The sequence below is a fragment of the Chrysoperla carnea genome, chromosome X (genome assembly GCF_905475395.1).
Source record: "Chrysoperla carnea chromosome X, inChrCarn1.1, whole genome shotgun sequence".
NCBI lineage: Eukaryota > Metazoa > Arthropoda > Insecta > Neuroptera > Chrysopidae > Chrysoperla > Chrysoperla carnea.
Genome location: NC_058342.1, coordinates 25,371,995 through 25,395,287, shown reverse-complemented (window position 1 = coordinate 25,395,287; position 23,293 = coordinate 25,371,995). Strand labels below are relative to the sequence as shown.

At 32.0% G+C, this 23,293-nt stretch overlaps 2 protein-coding genes across 2 annotated transcripts; one reads left to right on the top strand and one right to left on the bottom strand.

The window, feature by feature from the left end:
* Window positions 1-268: 268 nt before the first annotated feature.
* LOC123303023 lies at window positions 269-3,473 on the bottom strand. The gene is made up of 3 exons (XM_044886117.1): window positions 3,349-3,473; window positions 1,115-1,301; window positions 269-475 (listed from the first exon to the last, which is right to left on the bottom strand). The coding sequence occupies exons 1-3, from the start codon at window positions 3,471-3,473 to the stop codon at window positions 269-271; spliced, it is 519 nt and encodes a 172-aa protein (XP_044742052.1).
* Window positions 3,474-11,734: 8,261 nt separating this feature from the next.
* Window positions 11,735-22,273, top strand: LOC123302486 (BTB/POZ domain-containing protein 7). The gene is made up of 7 exons (XM_044885425.1): window positions 11,735-11,883; window positions 14,158-14,434; window positions 14,703-15,127; window positions 16,127-16,998; window positions 18,008-18,787; window positions 19,772-20,287; window positions 21,294-22,273. Exons 2-6 carry the CDS (start codon window positions 14,162-14,164, stop codon window positions 20,281-20,283), a joined length of 2,862 nt encoding a protein of 953 aa, XP_044741360.1. The 5' UTR covers window positions 11,735-11,883; window positions 14,158-14,161; the 3' UTR covers window positions 20,284-20,287; window positions 21,294-22,273.
* Window positions 22,274-23,293: the final 1,020 nt, after the last annotated feature.

Sequence of the window (23,293 nt, the reverse complement as noted above, 5' to 3'; positions counted from 1 at the left end):
AAATAATCGTATAAATAAATAATATTGTGTAATTCAAATTGCTTATAAAAGGTAGTGAAAAACATGAAATATCATACCAGAACAACCTTAATGTAATCTCAGATAACCCTAACACTGGTATATAGCCACGATTATCATTAATTTACGAATCACCTGTATTAGATTTTATTTTATTTTTAGTTATAAAACGTTAATTTTTAGCTGATGGATTCAAAATTGTTGATCGTATGCTAAATATTAATGTTTTATTTATTATATTTATAAAAAATTACGTATATCGATTTGACGAGATTGCATTTAAAATATTTTGAAATGTTTGAGAGCTTAATCCTAGCCATGGTGATGCTGTAACCGGTTCTGAATCAAAACTTCTACCATAAAAGTAATCGTAATCATAATCGGCGGTAACTAAATTGAATTTTGCATAATAAATAGCGGCAAATGCTGAATATATTAAAAGTGCGGCGGTTACAAGCTGAAAATTAAAATTTTCTTTTATCAAAATTTACCTTAAAACAACTTTCAATAAATTCAAAATACTTTTCTTTGGATTAAATTAAAGAGAGTTGAAAAATTTTTTGGTCATTTCATTTTTTTTTTTTTTTTTTTTGTAATGGATAAACTTAAAAACTACTGGTCTGATTTTAAAAATTATTTCACTAATATATAGCTACGTATTATCAGTGAGTAACATGAGCTATATTTTACTTTCAAAACAATTGGATAATCCTACGAAAATTGCTATAATGTAGCTCAAGATGTCCAAAATGGATAAACTCAAAAACTACTTGACCGATTTTAAAAATTATTTCACCTGTATAAAGCTACATTATCGGCGAGTGACATTTCAAAAAAATAGGATTCCGCACAAAAAAATTAAAATCTATGAAATTATGAACAAAAAGAGAGGTAAGTCAGGACAAGGGAATTGAAGACTATGAAACGCAGTAGTCTTTGTTTTTAAAGTTGAAAAAATCCAGCGAAGCGGATAGATAACTTGTAAATAATAAAGAAATGAGTTTTTTCTTTTGATTTCGATTTAGAAGAAGGGGTACGTATTAGAGCTTGGATTTTAGGAATTTGGAGCAAGAAGTTAAAAGTATAAAACATATACCTGGAAAACCGCCCAAAACTTATAAGATCCTTCATTTATCAAAAAATCATAATATTGACTGCCCCAATTCTCAGTTTTTCGACTTTCTTTCTCCTCTGTCATCATTTTCATTTCTTCTTGGGCATCATGATCGCTATGTCCATGGTCATATTCATATCCATGATCATTTTCCATAGCCCGGCCATTCCTTTAACACAAAAAACTGTCTGAATTTTCATAAATTATTCGATAATATTTTTATCATCTTGAACCCAACAGCAGTATTTTTAGTTTTGAAAAAATGTTTCGTTTTTGAAAGATATTCCCGATTCGCGATTAACGCGATTAATTGTTATAAAATTGTTTACACATTAAGATACGTGAAAGTCATTCTATGTTGTTACATCTATGCACAGCAAGTTGCCTATGAGAAAAGAATTATGTAAAATTACTGATTTTTGTATATTACATAAGAAGGGTACAGGAAAGAACATGCTAATATTTTTATAACCTGTATATATGTAATATATATCAAGGTATACTAATTTTAGTCTCAAGTTTGTAACGCTTAACAGGACATAAGGGAGATGCAGAATAAAAGCGGGCTAAGGCTGTCGCCTTGATAGACACCACGCTTCTACGTTACCAGATCTGTTGAGACAGTACGTTTACCACATCTAATGGTAAATTTGTTCTTCCACAAAGGAAGACCAAAATTTTGGTATAGGTGTTCATAAAATCACCTAAAGAGTTCATTTCCGGTTGTGTTTCTGTCTACCCACCCGTCCATCTGTGGATATGATAAATCAAAAACTAAAAGAGATATCAAGCTGAAATTTTTTATAGCGTACTTAGGACAAAAAGAGTGAGGTTGAGTTCGTAAATAAGCAACATGGATCAATCTTGTAAACCGTTAGAGATAGAACAAAAGTTTAAGTATAAAAAATGTTCCTTATAAAAAAATAAACAACTTTTATTATAAAGTGAACCCGCGAGGGTGAAAATTAGGACAAAACTTTATTGTCGATTAATTAAATTGATTTGGTTGCGACGGTGGGGATCGAACCCGCTACCCTAAGCATACCGCGGACGGATCTGGTTACTCCTTATTCCTTTGCTTTATTCCTTTATCAAAATTCATGATTCACCCCTCATTTTCAAGCTTATTATGTCTAGGTTTGACGAAAAATATACTCACGGTCTAAAAATGTACCGCTTAGGAAAAAACACGTTAGACAAATAAGTTGAACGAAAAAATATCATAAATTTAAGTTTATCAGGCAAACATGTTAGTTTTTACAGATGCTCTCCTAATACTTTAGGCATAATTACTATTTTTAAAACATGTTCTCCTAATATTAATTTAAGAACTTTTGATTTTTTTCACAACTTTTCTACGGAATTTGTTGTTTGTTGTTTTTAGCCACGGGTAACAGAGTATCCACGGGTTACGGTAACTATGGGAGCGGAATTAAGCCCGGATCGAGCTATTTGTATATATTATATCAATAAACATTCATATTGAAATTAAACGTCGTCATTTATTACTTCCTCAAAATGGGAAACACATTTTAAAACTAACGAACCGATTTTGCTAGAACAGAAACTAAGTATAACCTTACGAATAAGGCAAGCGGGGCCCAGCTTTTTATATCAAATTTAAATAAGGGTATTATTAGTTTAGTCTGCAGTTTAGAAATATTAATTATAGAAAAAACATCTCTTTATGATTTAAAAGACAGCTATTTGTAACAAAACTAACAAATCAATTTTGCTAGACAGGAATTCAGCGTAGTTCGCAGCCCAAGGGTGCTAACCTTTTTGGGACAACAGTTGTTGACATAAAAAAAGTTTTGCAATAGTTTTTTTTTTGTTTTTTTGTGTCGTTTTCTGTATGAGAAAGGGCGCAATAAAGTCATTGACCGATGGGCGCTGAATATCTTAAGACAGCTCTGCACGAACTCAAAGCGACTTTTGGACTTCAGAATAGAAATATAAAAATATCAGCGCGCCACTTGATTATCATTTTTATTTACATTTACTTCGGTTAATATTTTTAGCTGTTTCAAACTTTAGACTAAATTTATAACACCGGATATAAAAAGAGGCATAAAAATATTGAAAGATAAAAAACAAACAACTTTTGTTTTAAACTTTAAAGTTAAAAAACACTCATAAACATCTTAACATGGTACTTAAACCATTAACTCTGTTTGTCACTGTCATTATCACTGTTTTATATTATTTTATCATACCTTAATTGTAATGGATGCACAATTAATGATTTTTCTGTATTTTCCTCAGTTGAATTATCCCCAAAAATATTTTCAAAACACATACAAATTAAAACAAAACCCAAAATATGTAAAATTCGCTTCATTTCTATAACAAAAAAATAAAACCGAATTAAAATTATTTAAAACAAATGTTTTTTAAAAAAAAAACGTTTCGACTGTGCCCAAATTTTCATTTACAGTCAAAAACTTTTGAATCACAGAAAATTATCATTTTTACCCAAATAATTTTCAAAAATTAATCCACAAAATTTTAAACACTAAAATTTTATTCTCTTAAAAAAGGTGACGTTATTTGACAAATTTTTTTTTTTTTGTAAGATGTTACAGTTTCTAAAATCAGACTAAATACTAAAAATGATGAATTTTGATCTTGTATCGACGATATATCGATTAACACATTGTTAACAAACAAATAACGGAAAATCAATAAGTCAATATTATACCACATGATTATAATCAATACGTCAATAATTGGTCGCAGGGGGATTTAGTTTAGAGAGATCCAAAAAAATGTAAGGTTTTTTAACGATAAACTAACTAACAGAATTAATTGTTTAAATACCATATACAAGGACGTCGACAGCCGATGGCAAAAAGGGAGATAAGTTGCTTTATAGAAAATGGGAAAAGTATGAATTGAAGGTACAAGTAAAAATATAGGAAATCGCGAAAATTTCTTTTTATTTTAAAATTAGACCTATTTTACCATTAATTTACCTGAGAACAGGCGTGGAACTAGAGTTAAATTTTGGGCAGTCACAAACACTGGAATCCGGATTTATACTGGTGAGAACGGTGGACTTTTTTGTGTTTTCGTACCGGGGGACATACGTACAAATTTCTTTTTCTACTATTCCTTTTTTCCTCTTTCATCGTATGGGGCCCTTTTCCTAAAAACTTGTTGTCAAACTTGAAGCAAAAATGACCCGGAAAAATAGACTGAAAAATTTCTATAATAGTGTTTCATTTTTGAACACAAGGACTAAAAACTTCAGAACCCAACCAACTTTTCCATAGTCGACAAACTCAACCCAACCAACTCGTCTTACAACAATACTCTGATATACAATTTTGATTTAAAACAAAAAAAACTCGTTGTGCCCGACTAATTAAGGATGTATGAGCATGGTAGTGAGGACACAAATTTAAAAAATAGGTATAAATTTTCAATTTTGATGTTGAATTATGTTATAACTTGACAATATAAGACGAAAAGTAAGAATAAAATATTTCGATGTCTGGATTAATTTTCAAAATATCGAAAAGTGCAAATTTTTTTTTTAATTATTTAGCTTTCGATATTACGAAAAACCAAGGCAGATATGGAAAATTTTATTGTTATTTTTCGTCTACATTCATGAAGTTATAACAAAATTCGTCATTAAAGTTGAAAATAAGGTACAAATAATTTCAACCACAAGTCTAAACTTACCTTGGCAGTTGGCGGTCGTACTACCTTAAAGAAATTTAAAAATGGTTTATGATGGTTTTTAACAAAAATATCATTTTGTTTGAGAGACCATTGTTTAGGGACACTGGGTGGCTGTCTCAAGGTCGATAGTCATTAAATATACTAATTAAAAACTTTTTTTCACCTGATTTTAAAAGAAAGTAATTAGAAAAATTATAATTATGATCTATATAATCAATATAAATTGACATTTTTATGTTTTTTGGATGGGGGCTATTTGCTAAATGGGGAAGCTCAAAGAGACGGTCTTTTTCTTGCAAAAAGTCTGCCTTGATTTTTGAAACGTCGAAAGCTAAATAATTAAACAAAATTTTCAATTTTTAATATTTTGAAAATTATTCCAAAATTTATTCTTACTTTTCGTCTTATATTGTCAAGTTATAACATAATTCACCACCAAAATTGAAAAAATATATTTATTTAAATTTGTGTTCCTACTACCGTGCTCATACATCCTTAATTAGTCAGGCTCAACGGGTTTTTTTGTTTTCAATAATTTATTAAGGTTTTACCTTTAATTTAAATGATTTTTTTTTTTTTAATTTCCACCGATTAGTTTTAGAGAAATCTATGAAAACATATCATCCATCTACTGCTTTTTTCATTTATTTCTTTAAGGTAGTACTATCGGTAATAGATTTTGCATTCAGTATTTAATGAAACTTAGCATAGTTGTCCATTATTATATCATAATTAACCAGTTAAATTTTTAGAGGCCTTCAGAGAACTGAAAATCTGAACGTCCAGTTTTGTGAAATAAAATAAAATCTGTGATTTCTCATAAGGATCAATGTTAAAATATCTTTAAAATGTCTTTTTTTCAGTTCTCTGAAGGCCCCTAAAAATTTAACTGGTTAATTATGATATAATAATGGACGGCTATGCCAAGTTTCATTAAATTCTGAATACAAAGTCTATTACCGATAGTACTACCTTAAATAAATACAATTTTCAGAATTGATTTAGACTTAGTCCAACTTCATATAATAAAAAAATCAAGTCTTTCATCCAAAATTACCCTGGCGCTCTTATATCCTTGAAACGTTTTGTTCTGAAAAACGTACTTTATGTTTGAACGCATTGGTAGGATACACTCATTGAAACAAAATTCGGCTAAATAAATTTGAATGTATTGCAATTAAAAAAACAGTTTGAGAATTACAGGAACATTAATTGTTACACTTCATAAATATTATGCAAACGTCGATTAAGTGCTAATTAGGATAAGTATTATTAGTTTACTGTCCTCAGATTTTATTACTGTATAATTTGGTTCGATTTAATAATTTTTAAACTAATATTTATTCTAAATTAGTAACAATGCATAAACGTACGTTGAAAAAATATTATAAGACCGCCACACATCGTCTATATACAAGTTACACTAAAGTTGTGTTAAACATTCTCATAGGTTAGGTTAGGTTATATTGGCTGTCCACGAAGGACACGCTTAGGCTATAGAGCCCATTGTATTACCATATATGTGATTTACCACCTTTTCCGCTGATCAGCACCTCAATTATTTTCAGATGCTGAATGCACCTCCTGCATGCTTATGCCATGCACAACACCAGGTCACCAGCCCTTCACAACTATTAATTAAATTAATTTTTGTTGTGACGGCGAGAATCGAACCCGTTACCCCAGGCATACCGCGAACGAAATTGGTTACGCCTTCTCATTCTAACATTCTCATACTATTAATAAAAAAGCATCAAGTCCAACACTGAAATCATATTTCCCCGTCGTTATATATATATATATAATATTTTTTTAACTTTTAATAAAATGAGATTCATTTATTTTGAAAATTTAGAGAATAAAAAATATCTACATAAATTATACGTGTATTTTCATGCTAACGCTTGATGCTGAGTTTGAGCGTCAAATTAGTTCATGTGATAAGTTTAGGCCATGTTGCCATCTGGAAAAAAAACTTAGTAGCACATCACAAAAAGCTAAACTTGAGCTGTATTGTATTAAAATTCTCTAAAAATATCGTGAAAGCGTCAAAAACCAAAGTATTTTTATGTTTTCTTTTCGGAAAGAGTCGTAGGTTGAATACTGACTGACTTTTTTGAAGCTCCATCACCGATTAATTTTTGTACAATTAACGTTATTGTGAATTCTTCCAAAAGGTTCTGTGTTAAAAATCACAATTTTAAAACTGAACTACCTTAAATAAATATATATTTAACTATCGAATTTAAAACAATTTAAAATATCGCATACAATTTTAATTTTTCGGCATTGAAAAACCTACAATTGATAATCCTATTCAGCAGTCATTGTGGATACAGTTGTTTATTTATTTCCATATGTTTTATTAAAAACAAGGTTAGGTAATTATTTTTAGTTTGTATATCTCGGGATATCGATTTTCGATATATTTATAAATTTTTTGCCGCTCATTTTTACAATTCGACCTTGACGCTTGACATAACTCTATTTTTTCAGCTAGGTAGAACCGTAATTTGACGTTCAAAGCCAGCGTCAAACTTTATCGTGAGGTTACATCTTAATTCTGTACATTATGGCAGTCGAAAGTAAACACTTGAAGGAAAAAATCATTCATTGTATGACCAATTAACGTGGAACGCCCCTATTGATACTACGAAGTTTGTATATGGAGGTAATATGGTTTAAATCGGTTGATGAGAGTAAACAAGTTTGTTTCACACTAGACAAATATGCTAGATCGCAGGCATGTCTCATATATGCAAGCAGTGCATACTAGATTTGATATTAGAAATTTTTTTATGGATTCATCTAAAGAACCAAAACTGTAAGAAATTTAATTTCAAATAACTTTGGTAGTAAACATTTTTTGTGTTCAAGTTATTCAATTAACAAAAATTCGCCTCCTCTTTTCGGATCTAAATCGAAAAATATCGATCCTATTTTACCATGCATTGTCATTCACAACCACAACCTTACCATGCATTGTCATCCCAACTGCATGCAAAATTTCAGCTCAATCGGAAACCGACACGTGGATCAAATTTGACTTGCAAGATTTGATTACAGGCAGACATCGGGACAGGTGATACTAAATAAAAGCTTATAATGAGACATCATTGACTTTTTTACAAGATTAATACAATATGTAGATCACTTTATGCAATATGTATTACATATATGTAATATATATTGCATAAAATGCGAAACAAACGTATCCCGTTATATGGAGATTGATTTTTTAATAATTTTACAACACATACTTATAACCTAAATAATGTTTCCTTGTGAATTTTTCTATTAAAAAATTATAAGCTTTAATATGTTAAAGTCGCAAACTTGAAAAACTTTCCCATTAATAGAAATTTCTTATTCTTATTCTTATTCCTTACTCTAAATCAACAGTTAAGTTCTAAGCCAAAAACCTCGAAAATTAAATTTTTATATTTCCCTGTGAATTTCGAACTATTGAAATACTACCCGAAAGATCCAAAAATCATCTTCCAATCATCACCGTTTCCCTGTGAGTTGAACAGCTTTTGAAACATTTTTTTTGCGGACCCAAAAATATTAAGGGTCAGTTAAGTTTCATCCTTCAGACTGGTCGTCTTTCGTACCAGAATCAGTACTCTTGTAATGAGGGAAAATTTCACAATTGCGCAAGCTTTAAGAGTGAAATTTCGAACTTGCTTACAATATATTTTTTAGTTACATATACAGGCTGTTCTATAATTGACTGCAGACCCATCACTTTCTGAATAAGCTGAAAAAAAATAAGGAAAAAGTTCTGGCCAAATTTCGACCTGAATCCTAATTTGGGAGATACGGTTATGGCAAAAATTTGTTCATTTGCACACCAATGATAGTCAGTAGACCGAAGTAGGTGTCTTTCCAGTTTTTCCCGTTTCCTGACCCAAAATAAATAAAATTTCCATATTTCCAGCTTTTCAATGTAATTCAGCATCTTGATAATTCTTTTTATTAAACGTGAGCTGCCTGATTATGTACTTTTAAACCCCCTGTTGTAGAAAATATTCGACCACATTCATTACGTTAATTCGATTGTTCCCCGGTATTAATTCGTCGATGTTTAATCAAATGAGATCGGTGCATAAACGATTTATCTAAAAAATCATATACGTTCGGTCTTTCTCCTATATTAATTCGTTTATGTTCATTCAAAGCCGTTTCATTATTAAATTTTTCATCACAAGTATCACTTGAAAAAGGTTTTTCTCCGGTATGAATACGTTTATGTCGTACAAAAGTCGCTGGAATGGGAAACGATTCATTACAGACATCACAATATTTTCTTCTTTAATTATTAATTCTTGTTTAATTTAAATGTTTTCTTTGATTTATGAAAAATTATTATCCGGTTTGTTTTCAGTTTTAATTTGTTTCTTGTGTACTTCATTTTCAAAATTATCCCTTAATAATGGATCATTTTTTTTAAGATGTGACATGTAGGTCAAATAATTACACAGAATTTTTTTTATTAATTTCAATGAAATGTCTTGAATTTTAAGTCTGAACTAAACAAATATTTTACATTAATTTCTTATAGTAAAATGATAAAATACTCTTCCTGTCAAGTATTGTTGACAGTGAGTTGACCACAGACTTAAGAATTAAAAATAGATTGATAAAATTTTTTAAAGTATATGATGAGTCGTTTTATTTCAAAAAGGAAAAAGACTTGTTGAGTAAAGGCTTTTTCATCATGACATAAGCGCAAGTATAAAGCTCATTTCTTCAAATTGACAGCAATAAGTAGAACTAAGATAAAAGAAACTTGTTATTTTATCATATTGGTTATAAAGTATTTGGTTCGAAACAAATCGAGATTTTAAAATGAAAAGGTCTATTTTTCAAAAAAATATTGAGAACAAAAATAGGAAACCTTAAATTCAACCTCTGTTTTTTAGGCACCTTAAATGGGTAATCAAAATGTCCCCTCGGGTTCGTTACTCAGGTAGAACAACACTACGAAACCTTTTTTCATAGCTAGAGTAGATAAGGAAAAAGTTGAATGTAAAAATTTAACTATGGTGAGAAGTGATGTTTTAGAAAGACTGACGAAAAACTTCGAAAATGTTCCGAAAACTTGTTTTTAACATTTTATCGTCTCTATTAATATATTTTACTTTATAGCGAAACTCCTCAATTTTCGTTTTGAATTTCTGCCAAAACTATTTAATTGTCAAAGAAGATGTTTACTTTCTTGATAAAGGACAATTTTCTTCTAAGCGTTCTTCCACCTTTAATCAATAACAAGCCTGAGGTGACTTGTATATAATCATTATGAAGATCATTAAAGAAGACAGAGAGTTAAGATTAAGGTGTTTAAAAAATGTCCCGATTTGAAGATTTTTCGATTACTCAACGAAAGAGGGGTATACAGAATGCTCAAAAATCATGAACAGTAGAAAAAAGTTGAATATTGGTGAAGAAATTTTGAGATAAAAAGTCCCTTTATATCGTTTTTGATCTGACGCATCTTACTGTTTTTAAAATTCTTTATTTATTAGCAAAATTGAAATTATGAAATTGCGCAGGCGTAAACGGATCACTTCAGCCTCATTTGGGCCACTTTAAACCAAAAGAACCTTCTGGTGGAGGTGGAGTAAAAAAAATTTTTTTTCTATAACAACAAAAGACACTGCAATTTGTAAATGTTTACATTTCTGACGTCATAGTGTCATATTTTACTTTATTAAATTATTTTACCACTAGAGGCTTTTGGAATCATGTCGAAAGAGGTCGAAAGTATATAGATAGAAAATTCGACCTACTTTCAAACATCGCTAATATTTCTAACGGAAATATATATACTATCCTTATTCGATGTATATAAATGACATCAATACATTTCTTTTTTACTTTAACATGAGAAATGTTGAGTTTTCTTACAATATTTTAAACAACTTGCCTTAGTTACTTTATTTAATCACTAGAGGAGTATCTCTTACATAATTTTCATTTCTACTTTAGATTATTTGATAAAATCTAAAATTAGAAAATTTAGGATTCATTTAAAGGTTTTAGGAATTATATCGAATGTGTACATTAGATGAAAATTTTGAACATAGAAAATTTGACCTAGTTTCAAAGATTTATCTCTAATTTTTACAACAAAAATAAATGTACTATCCTTGTTCGATACATATCTATCATCGACTTCCTATTTTTGTCTAGCATTGAAATGAGAAATGTTGACATTTCTCACAATGTTTAAGAGGAAAAAAAACATATTTATGAAAAAAAATTGTATCTCTCTTTATTTAATACGCTAAATTGAGTATATAGTGATTTCATTCTATTAATAAATTGATTTTTATGTGAGTACTGTGAGTATTCACACTAAAATCTTAGTGGTAAATAAAGATACAAAAAATTTGAAATATATTTACTGAAGAAGGACAACCATTGTAACGTGTATGCGCAATGGAATCCGACCGTGCCCACTGTGAATAGTGGCTATATGGACACAAAACATATACACAGAAATTTTCAGATTTCTGAAAATTGTATACGCCTAAATTATATATTTATAAAAAACCAAATCCAAAATCGAAAATATTCGATTACAATGGCGAAATATTCTATAAACTTAGTTTAACGTTAATCGAATTAACTGTAACGTGTGATATAAAATTATATATTTTTTATTTAAATGGTGAGGTGGCGTTTCGAAAAATAAAATCGAATTGTGTGCTAAAATTTTTTTTATAGTGGTAAACATTTTTGAAACCCCCTTAAAAAAACAAAAAAAACAATGTGTTGAGTTTCTGTTGAATTTTAATCGTGTTTTTCGTGGGATAATTTATAAAAATTTGAGTTTATTGTTTATGTTTTATGAAATGATCAAATGTAAACATTTTGTATTTGTCCAGTCTGGCCACAACTTCTTAACGTAATTAATACCCACAAAAAATGGCCGATGTTTATAAGATTAGTGTTATTATATTACAAGATTTTATTATTATCGAATAAGATAATAAGTGATCTTTTAAGATAATTTTCAATCAGTGATTTTGCAATTATGACAATTTTTAACCCAGGTAATTTCTTTTGTTTATTTAGGGAATAGCTTAAATATGGTCAATCAATTTCTACATAAAAAAAATTGTTCTTCATTTGACACGAACTCCTCAACCCAAAAAAAAAACATACCTTTGGCATTAAAAAAATAGCAATAATGTTTATCTTATAAAATTTGTTTTGAGAAATTTTGAGAATCATTTTTTACTTAATATAGAAAAGTGTCAAAATTTTTATAATAAAAAATTTAAAAAAAGGTAACAAGTTTTTGAGATTTTTCAGTAAAATTTTTTGTACAGGAATCTAAATCTTGTTATAGGATAATTTGGGAATATCTTTGTGGTAATTTATTTCAGGAATTATCAAAAAATTACCCGAATATGAAATCTCAAAACATCGATATGTACCTGTTAAAAATAATTCAGTAAAATTATACAAAATTTTCACCAATGCCGAATATTTTTGATTTGTTTTGAAAATTGAAGTCGGTCAAAAGGTTTATATCATAATTTCCCTCGGAAAAAATAAATGATTTTTCAAAAAAAAAAAAAGAAATTTAAAACATGAATGTTTATCGTTGAATAGTGTTTCAAAAAGTCAGATAAAATGGGGGGTTTTTATGGTAATTTCTGTTAGAAATTTCAAAATTTCTCAAAACAATAATCATTGAAATTTTACTATTATTTTTGAAAATTTTTCAAAACATTTGATTTCAAAATATTAGATTATCAATCACTGACCCTAAAATTGTGTTGGGGGGTAGTAATATTAATACGAGGGGTACTAAAAATGAGTGCCTAGCACCTATACCAAGGTGTCTTTTGTGCTCCCACCCCCGGATGACAAACTGTCACCTAAAAGCCAGGTATCTTTGGGTAAGAGGGTCTATTTTAAGCAAAGGAAGTTATACAATTGTGCCGTGGCCATAGTTTCTTGGTCGAGACTACTCCCAGGGTTGATGTGTCCAAGGTTTCAGATCCAAACATTCTAAATTTGATGACCTGCAGGTTTCCGCAGATGTAAATAATATGTATGGAGATTTCATCCTCCATACAGACCCTACAAGTGGGATCGTCAGAGATCCCCATGTCATGTTTGTTACTGTGATTTTAGTTTCAAGCAGTTTGAAGCAGTCCAAGTAATCAAGATGGATTTGTCGTAGCCATTCTTTGATTCGGTAAATTACGGAGCATCTTGCTATGGGAATGATAGGCTCAGGTGAAAGGGTCCTTTGAGACGAGGAGGCAACATACCCAGATCACTCTGGTTATGTTATTTTGTGCCAAGGCGATTCAGTTCCTCGAAGCATTCATAGACTATCCTCGATTGGGATCTTGAAGACTCAAAGGCTCGAAATAAGGCTTGATCATCTAAGAAAATGTTAACGTGCTTCAAAATATCCTTTTTCTCTCTTAGTACAGGTCTGAAATTTTTTCAATTCTCATACTTTTGAGTTTGTTCGCTGTCTACTAACACTGGGCTTTTGATTAACTTGAACAAAAACCTCAAAAATCTTCGTATAAGATTTTGATCGATATCTCAGAAACTATTAGTCTAATCGTCAAATGGACCCGAATTTTGAATGTTTCAAAATTACTCTTAAAAACAATTTTTACCCAAATCGAAGACAAAAATAGTTTTTCGATTTTGCAATTTTCTTAAGGAGTACTCGTTATCGTTTGAAAATACTACGGGATATCGTGTTCGAGTTTTTTCGATACCTTAGAAACTTTTCGTCCAATCGTCAAATGGACCCGACTTTTAAATTTTTTGGGTCAAAAATACTCTTTAAAATAACTTTTATCCAAATCGAAGGGAGACAAAAAAAATATTTTGGATGTATGAAAAGCTTTTATTGCATAGCGATTCTGGAGACACCTAATCGTCAAATGAAATGAGGTTTTATGATTTTTGGATCCTAGAGCCTAAAATAGATAAACAAGAAAATCTTTTTCATTTTCTTCATGTACGATTATTGGTAATATTTCAGAAACTATACTTCTTTACATGGACCCGATTTTTAGAATTCAGGTGAAAGTTTCTGTAGAAATCATTCCCGAGGCGAAAGGTTAAATATCATATTACTGGCTAAGAACTTTAGAACCCATTCAATTCCTCTATAGTTAACAAACTCAACCCAACCAACTCGTGCAACAAAATTTAGGATTTTTTTTTCCGATTATCTTTCTTACTATTTGGGAATTGAGATCCCTAATTGTTCATTTACTTTTTCTAAAATGACTTTACTTTTCTGAATGATGATTGATTTATGCTGTTTTTGTTATTGTTTGCAGGCTTATGTCTGGGAAAGAAATGAACTTGTTGGGGTGTTTATTGCCATGTTCACTGAAACGCGGTTGGTGGAATTTTGAAGGAACGGAGAGACACGGAGTGCGCACCGACCTGCTGGTTGCCGCCCCTAGGACAATGGGTGCAAGTGCATCAAACACAGCTAGTGTATCAGGTGTTACGGATATGCCGCTACCACAATCGTTTCAAGGTACACCTGGTGCAGTGCCATTGTCATCATCGCAACAGGACGGTGTTATTGTACGTGAACGTAAAAAGAAGGTATGTCAAAAATATACAATGCGCTTGTTTTTATATTATATATATTTATTTATGTTTTTATATTGTGTTCCTACATCCATAAAAACTGCCAAAACAGGACATCACCAGGACAGAATTTGAATCTAAATAATAGCATGCCTCTTTTGGTTTTTCATATGTTTTTATCAAGTTCTTGTTATTATATTAGAAAGAGGTAGAAAGAGATATTGTAGGCGGATAAGAGAGACGAAGACAGCTCGTATATCTCAAATTTGTATATTGATTACAGGTAACTGGTTTTGCAACATTACGTAAAAAATTTATCCGTCGACGCAGATCATCGAAGGCGTGTGATCATGGACGTATGTTACGTGAATTAGTTGCCGATTGGAGTCCATTAGAGTTAGCTGCATTATTGGAAGAGTATGAAGCATTAGCTGCATTGAAAGATTTAAGTTTTCAAGCGGAATTAGCTCGACCACCAGCGACAACATTTAAACAAGATTTAAGTGCACTTTACGATTTTAAATATTGTACGGATGCTGATTTAGTGTTTCGTGGCGCATGTTTTCCCATACATCGTGCATTATTGTCTGCACGGTGTCCATATTTTCGTGATTTATTAGCTGGATGTCCTGGTTATGGGGCACGTATTTGTTTAGAATTAAATCGTACCGCTTCATTAGATGTACAACTGTTTTCGGCATTATTACGGTAAGTAATAAATATATAATTTAACTATTCAAACGCAAGGGGAGGGGATAGCATACATTACCTAGATACTTTTAAAAGTACAATAATTTGTAAGACTTTGTTACTAAAAGACTTTGCTCATCTTCGGAAACGCCTGTCTATTTGCAACGTGTAAATCTCAGTACAATACTTTCGGTGATGTTCTCATTCAGAGAAAGCAATTGTGATAGACTCAACTCAATTTCGCACTCAACTCAATTGCAACGTGTAATCTTCTGGATACTCTTCCGCTTTGGCGTGAAGGAACGTCCAAAAATCCCTCATTCTGAAGTCTATTATTTTCGTAACGTCTTATTGAGATTTTGTGTGTGATACATCAAGCTACGCAGGAAAAAAATTGAGCTAATTGAAGTTGTTGAAGGGAAAAATAAAAATTTGGGTAGGATTTTGGAATTTAGAACCAGATCTTGTGGAATAAATTAAACTTTCTCCAGAATAAAGATATATTCCATGATTCAACTTGAAAATCAAGTAGTGAGGATGATAAAACTTTTGCCTTCTTTTCTTTTTAAAGGATGAGCAAAAAAATAGTTGGTCTGTGTTTGTAGAAAATTCGTCTTTAAAAATAGTCGTGTTTGTAGAAAATTCCTTGTCTTTGAAAGCTCCTACAGGTAGTTATTAATTCCTCACTGGATCTGATTTGAACGCGAAGTGCCAGTCCGTGAATTCTTGTTGATTGTAAACCAACATCAAACAATATTTTTTGAAAGCTAGCTAAAAGGATTTGAACTCGTTGGCACGAGAGGGGTAGTCTCAAGCGCCCCTAATCCTGTAATTCCCATAGCAAGATGCTTCGTAATTTACTGAATCAAGGAACGGTTACGAGAAGCTCATCTTGATTACCGGGTTTTTTTTTTTCATAAAATGGGGATCTATGATGTCATTTTATATAGTAATTGGGACTCATACTTAAAAGGTTAAATAAAGGAGCCAATAATAAAAAACGAAATTTTGTTACAGGTACTTGTACACGGGCGATATATGCCCACATGAAAGTAACATCGATTTAGAATTGTTACGACGTTTAGGTGAAGAATTCGGTACACCAAATCCACTCGAACACGATTTACGTTATTTATTGGAAACGGGTGATTACGCAGACGCAGCATTAGTATTTACATCGGATGGTAGTGATTATCAACGTCCGGATTCCGGTAGTTCTGAATATGGTTTTCGTCCAAAATTAGAATTACCATGTCATAAGGCGATATTAAGTGCAAGATCACCATTTTTTAGGAATTTAATACAACGTCGTTCGCGTACGGGTGAAGAGCACACCGAACGAGCTCTTCATATTCCTACTCGAATTGTTCTCGATGAGTGTGTCATTCCAAAACGGTATGCACGTGTTCTGTTACACGCTGTATATTTAGATACCGTTGATCTATCGTTAATTTTACGTGGTGGGGGTTGTGGAGCTGGATCAGGAAGTTTAGGTGAAGTGCAAGCACTTACACATACCGGACGAATGCGACCATCACCGTTGGAGGAAGCTATGGAATTGTATCAAATTGGACGATTTTTGGAATTAGATATTTTGGTACAAGGTTGTGAAGATATTATTATCGAATGGTTATCGTTAAATTCATTACCGACTGTGTTACGTTGGGCCTCGCAACCGCACGGTTCAGCTTGGGTGTATCGTCAAGCGTTACACTTTTTACGTGAAGAATTTCATTTAGTTGCGCAATCACCGGTTTTGTATCAATTGGATAAGGAACATTTAATAAGTGTGTTAAAAAGTAATTTTTTACAAGCGAGTGAACTAGAAGTATTACAAGCGATATTAAAATGGGGTGAACATGAGCTAACTCGTCGAATGGAAGATAGAGGTGAGTTTTTTCATTCATACTAATAATATGAATCCAAAAGTGTGTTTGTTTATTATCTTTTGGACGGCTAAATTATTAATGAGACTTTCTCATTTTGAATTAATAAGAATTCTTTTGGATGTTATTGGGCATGTCTTAAAGTTTATAATTTTATGACATTTTTGGTTCAATCTAAAAAGAGCTTTTGATCTGGTGCGACACAGCTAGGTTAGGTTAGGTTAAAGTAGCTGTGCTGGGATGGGACTTAGAACAAAGAGTCCGTTGTGATATCAAAAAACGGTTACCCATCCCCGGGCACTACTCCATAAATCGTTTGTAGCTGTTTAAGAATAGCAGGAGTGCTTTGACGTCAACGGACTTAAGGTTGGAGAGTTCGTCAAATAAGGCTGGCTCAAGTAAGTCCATCACCTCATACCAAGAGCTGGACAGTGACAGAAGATGTGACACCGTTTCTGCCTCCTACACATTGTGAAAGCTCTTCCAGTAATCGTGATACACTGTCAGGTCCAGGCGTTCAGCGTGCCTGCCGCCTAGCTCGTGCCCTGTAATAGCCACATATCTGTCTTGCAGTATCACAATTACGCCCCTCCTTCCATCTCTTGAACTCTCGAATGCCTATTGATGCTTGTGTCCGGGAGCCTTGTACCATTTCTAGGAAGCTCATCAAATTCACAATTTGCAGGAATGTTCTTAAGTCTCGGTACCCATACCAAGTTTATATTAATTTGTTCTGCCAGCTGATTTAAGGATGCTCGGCACTCCTGGGCTACCTTTCGATTCGATTCGATTTCGTTAGACTTAAAACAAGGCACTAAATTTTTAAAAGTTGATTATTATTATTTTTATAGTTTTTATACACTTTTAATATTTCAAAAAGCATTTTTCCGGAAATAATTACTTTTAAAGATGGTTTTAAATTTTAAACTGAGAAATCTAATACTATTAGATAAAAATACTTCGTAATAAATTGATTTTAATTTTAATCAAAATTTTTTAATTTATTTTGCAGAACCAAATTTATTAAGTCATACAGCGCATTCGGTGACTCGTAAAGGTGTGAAAAAACGTGATTTAAGCGATGTCGAATTACGTGAAATACTCAGCGATCTATTCCCATTAGTCCGAATGGATCATGTTCTGCCACAAAACAGCGAGGTGTTACAACAAGCGATCAAACGTGGTTTAGTCAGTACCCCACCATCACATATAATGGGCGATGATCGTGAAAATTTACGTGTAAACGCATGGATACGATGTCGTAACAATAACGGTTTATTTGTACGGCCACGATTTTTTATGCCTTATTATGAAGAATTAAAGCTATTGGTTGAAGATCAATTAGTACAGGAAGTACAAAGATTACGTATGCATCGATATATGCCCGATATACCAGACACCCTGTATATGGTTGATGATAAACCACGTTCAGCGAATACTGCCGGTTTAGATGTTTTAGCTGCCGCGTTACCAGTTCCCGATGGTATGACGTTGTGCGCAATGTTGAAACGTGTTAGTAAATTAAAACAAACACCGATTTGTCAGCGTGCAATTGCGTCACCGTTATCTTCACGTGCGGAAATTAATCGTCAAATTAAATTGCGTGTTGTACGTGAATTTAATTTACCGGATGCTGTGGCAGATGTACTCGATAATACGGCAATGTTTCGTCATGAGGAGCATGAAGAACAGAATCGTGTTGAACACGATAATGGTCCATCACAATTACAATCGATATGTCCATCACCTGATAGGAATAATTTACGTAGCCAACAAACCCCACAAGTTCCAGGTATAAATTTTTTTTAATGTTGCCGATGTTTGATCTTAAACAAAACTGGGAAATGGATTATATTTCGAGTGAAATGTATGTCTTCAAAAAAATCGTAGCAATTTTAGGAAATCAAATCATTTTTTAGCACATGTTCAAATGTGGAAACAAAATCAAACACGTTCAAATGTACAGTAATTGTAAGAGAAAAATTAACACCATAAATTTATAACTGTTTCGAATAATACAAAGAAAGAAAATCTTAAAAAAAGACTCGGAATCAGGAAATGTTTCTCCTGTGAGCAGTATATTTAAACAGAAACGAACTAATTCGTAAGAATGGAGAGATGTTTTTCCCGAAAATGTTACTTTTAAACAGAACTTAAACTCTGAATTTCTTTAAACATTTCTAAAATCACCATAATTTTTAATTAAATGAAAACTGGCTAGTCGTAGGCCCTAGCCAGAAATTGACGGTTTAAACTTGTAAATTCAAATGTTAAGTGACAGATCTGCCAACTAACTATTTCTGAAAGTCACAGAAATTAATGGTTAATAGTACGCAACAACCGAGGATCAGACCCAGATAGGCAGCTTTTTTCCTGCCACCCTCTCTACGCAAGTTTCGCGACCTTATTAGGTTCAAAATTAAGTTAATAATGTTCAAAATAGTATATTTTGTTCGTTGTAGACGACTGAACGAATTATAATGATATTTGGTCGTTATAACCGAAGTATGTCGTTTTATTTGATGTTGTTACAAACAACATGTTTACACGATGTCTCTATAATCGATTGTGACTGTAATTATTTGATTTTGAAAATGTTTTCTTTAGAAAAGACCAAAAAAAGACGATGGTTTAAAAATATTATATATATATTAAATTGCGCAGACTCGTATCGCGCACCGAACGACACATGTGATTTTCTTACAAAAGAAGCTCTTTTTCTAAATCTTTATTGTTGATAAAAAAATTTAAATTAATTTTCTATTTATTAATTTAGGTCAACAAGCTCATGGTCCAATATGTTATGGTAGGAATTTAACATTCCCACGATTTGGCAACAGTGGTATGGCACAACGTAACGAATTACCAGCGATTGTAACAGAAGGTGATGCATTCCGACATTTGGGTGGTGAACCCGAATCAAGTTCATGCAGTGATGGACATTTATCGGATATAATGCCAGATGTTGCAATGGCAACCGCCAGTTTCGGACAATTACAATTACAAGAACAACAAGAATTGGAATTAGATTTAGGTGATGGTGCTTCACACATGCATAATCAATTATTGCAACAAGGTGGTGGGGCAACATCATCGAATAATCCATTTCATGTGGAAACAAATCGAGCTTCACATTCGTCAGCGGCTTGCTATCGTTATCTAGGTAATATGTTTGGACCGCCAATGAACTATTATAGTGCGTCACGTGTTAATGGCGGTAACAATGATGGTACAAATAATACACCGATGGAGTCAGGATATCATACAGGACCACCCCGTTATCTTTAAATAAGTGAGTAATGCTCTTTTTTCAATTTTATCTTCAATATTCTATGTTTCCATGGCCGATGTTCTTGAACATTTCAAAAAAAACTATTTTGGTGCATAGTTAGACGGAGAAGCTGTGGGCTTTCTGCGCGGCGTCTGTCCTCGATAAAATCTTTTATCTTCATCCGAGTTTAATAGCGCCTCCTACCCGCAAAGGTCTCGTCTTTAGGGTACAGATCGTTCTCAAGGAGGGCACAGAGAACTGTTGGTCTAGGTGCTAGGAACCCACTTGCGGTACGCTTCTTTTTTTTTATTATTATAGTCTATAAATAAGCCGGAAAATATTAAGAATCTGCCAAACAGCACCGATTTTAAAAATTATTAATCGCTACTAATCTCTGCATTTGATTGGAAATTGAGGGAATTTAACCCCCCCCCCCAACAACCCCAACTTTCAGTCTAAAATGAGGAGATGAACTTATTTGGATCAACCTCTTTGACGACCTGTCGGACCTAAAGCCCGTTGACGTCAATGTACTCCTGCTGTTCTTAAACAGCTCAAAATGATTCATGCAGTAGTGGCCGGGGAAGGGCCAACTATTTTTTGGTATCACAAAAGATCCTATGGTCTAAGTTTGTCCCACCCCAGGACAGCCATTCTATCCTAACCTAACTTTCTAATTTAAAGTGTTATTCTATCTATTAATGTTTTGGATCTAAATTGGCTATTAAAGAAACCTGAAGAACTAGGACCAATCTGATGTCAGAACATGACGTCCCCCATCAAACTCTGCAATTTTTGTTTCGAAAAGTTTTTTAAAACTGTAATTTCAAATTATTATGAAAAAATAAAACAGTCTTGTTATAAAACTTATGTGATCTTTCCGTTTTTACAAAAAAACAAAAATTTTGTACAATAACTCACGCGGTATATCTAGTTGAAACTTCATCAATGTATAAATTTTTTTGAACACTCTGTAATTTTTCCAATTTTTGAAATTTATAATAAAACATTTCGTTTTCATTTTCAGGGTTTTAGTAAATAAGTTGTTAATAAAAATACCAAGTACAAGTAAAAAACAAACAAAAAAAAACGACCCACTGTTTGGCGATCGCTGATTCACAGAATCAAATAATTTTCAAATTGTAAATTATTTTTCATTATGTATATTTTTATTGCGTTTTTCCACGATCCTTTATTTATATATATATAGATGAAAAATTCAAAAAAAGTAATTTATTTTGAAAAAAAAAAATTTAGTTTCTAGTTCGCCATTTTGTTTACAACAAAATATTAGTACAATCAAAACCTATTATAACGACATTTGGCGACGATCGACGAAAGGTTTTTAAAGCACCGTACAATTTCGATCGTTAAAGCGATGTTTCGTTTGCGCAAGTCAGATATTCCAAAATAAATGTTGGGGTTGGGGCAAGAACATGACGTGAAACGCGCCCTTGACTGAATTTTCGGCGCCTATTTGTGCGGAGTCTAGTCATCCTTCGTTGCGTACTTGGTACTGCGCAACCGGCTGTCTTCAATTTTTTGTCGCTTGTTTTCAATAAGCGACAAAAATTTTAAAATAAAAGACAGCCGGATTCGCAGTACAAAGTACGCAACGACCAAGGATTAGACCTCACCCAGATAGGCGTCTTTTTTTCTGCTACCCTCTCCATGCAAGTTTCACGACCTAATCAGGTTCAAAATAAAGTGCGTACAACTCAAAGTTTTTGTTTGTTATAGACGACTGAACGAATTTTAATGGTATTTGGTCGTTATAACCGAAATATATCGTTTTATCCGATGTTGTTATAAAAAATATGTTCAGACGCCTAATAACAGATTCGTCGTTATAAACGATGTCTCTATAATCGATTTTGATTGTAATTATTTGATTTTGTAAATGTTTTCTTTAGAAAAGACGAAAAAAAAACGATGATTTAAAAATATTATATATATATTAAATTGCGCAGACTCGTATCGCGCACCGAACGACACATGTGATTTTCTTAAAAAAGACGCTTTTTTCCTGTTTAATTTTTTTTTTTTCGTTTTGTTTATTCAAACTGTGATTTATCAAATTTTTTTAAATTCTTATATAAATTTTATAAAAATAATTAATTATTGACCGTAAAAAAATATTGGTAGATTATTTTAGGGTGAAAAGTGCACCTCTAAAACGAAAAAGAAAAACTTGCTGATCGAACATTTCCGTTCGAAAGTTTTAAACCATTTGGAATCGATAGGGAATATTTTAATTTAGTCTTGTTAAAGAAAATGATAAAAATATTTGAATCTCTGATTGGATTCCTTTTCAAGATCTCGGAATTTATACATTGAGTAGACAAAAACTTGATGTTTAGGATTGATTTACTGTCTAGTTTAGAAAATAAATTTTATCCGAATCTAAGACAAATAGAATATTTTGTATTTTACGCAAAACTTTGATCACCACCCAGAAAATCATAAATTATATCTAGAAACGAATTTTCTCGAAGAAGAACGCCTGGCAGATTTGTTATCGGAGATTCAACGAAGAAGTTGAATGAAGTGGGGTAAAAACTGAGTGTATGCGTTGGAGGATCGATAGAATTTGACGCGTTTTAGTCTAAATTGGGTCACAACTGTTTTGTAATATTATGAGTTATTATTATATCAAATCCACTATTGAATGTTTACAAATATGGCTTTTTTTATGAATTTTCTCACGCAAACGTTTCAATAAAGTAAAATTTTTTTTTTGTCGCGATTTTGTTTTTCTGGAACGATTTTATGAACACCAAAGAAAACGATGAGATTACATTGTCTTGTCTCTGAAGTGAAATGTGACTCACGCTTTTCATTTTAGAATTTCAAACTTTCTTTTTAGGACATGGCTTTTGAAAACCTTTCTGAAGTTAAGAATTTCAATACCCAGAGGAAAAATACACAGACATGAAAACTTGGAACAGAAAAGTCTTGGTGACTTTTTTCTTTAGGCAAACATTTTGTCAGATATTATCTTACAAAGACGAAAATTTTTTGATCGAC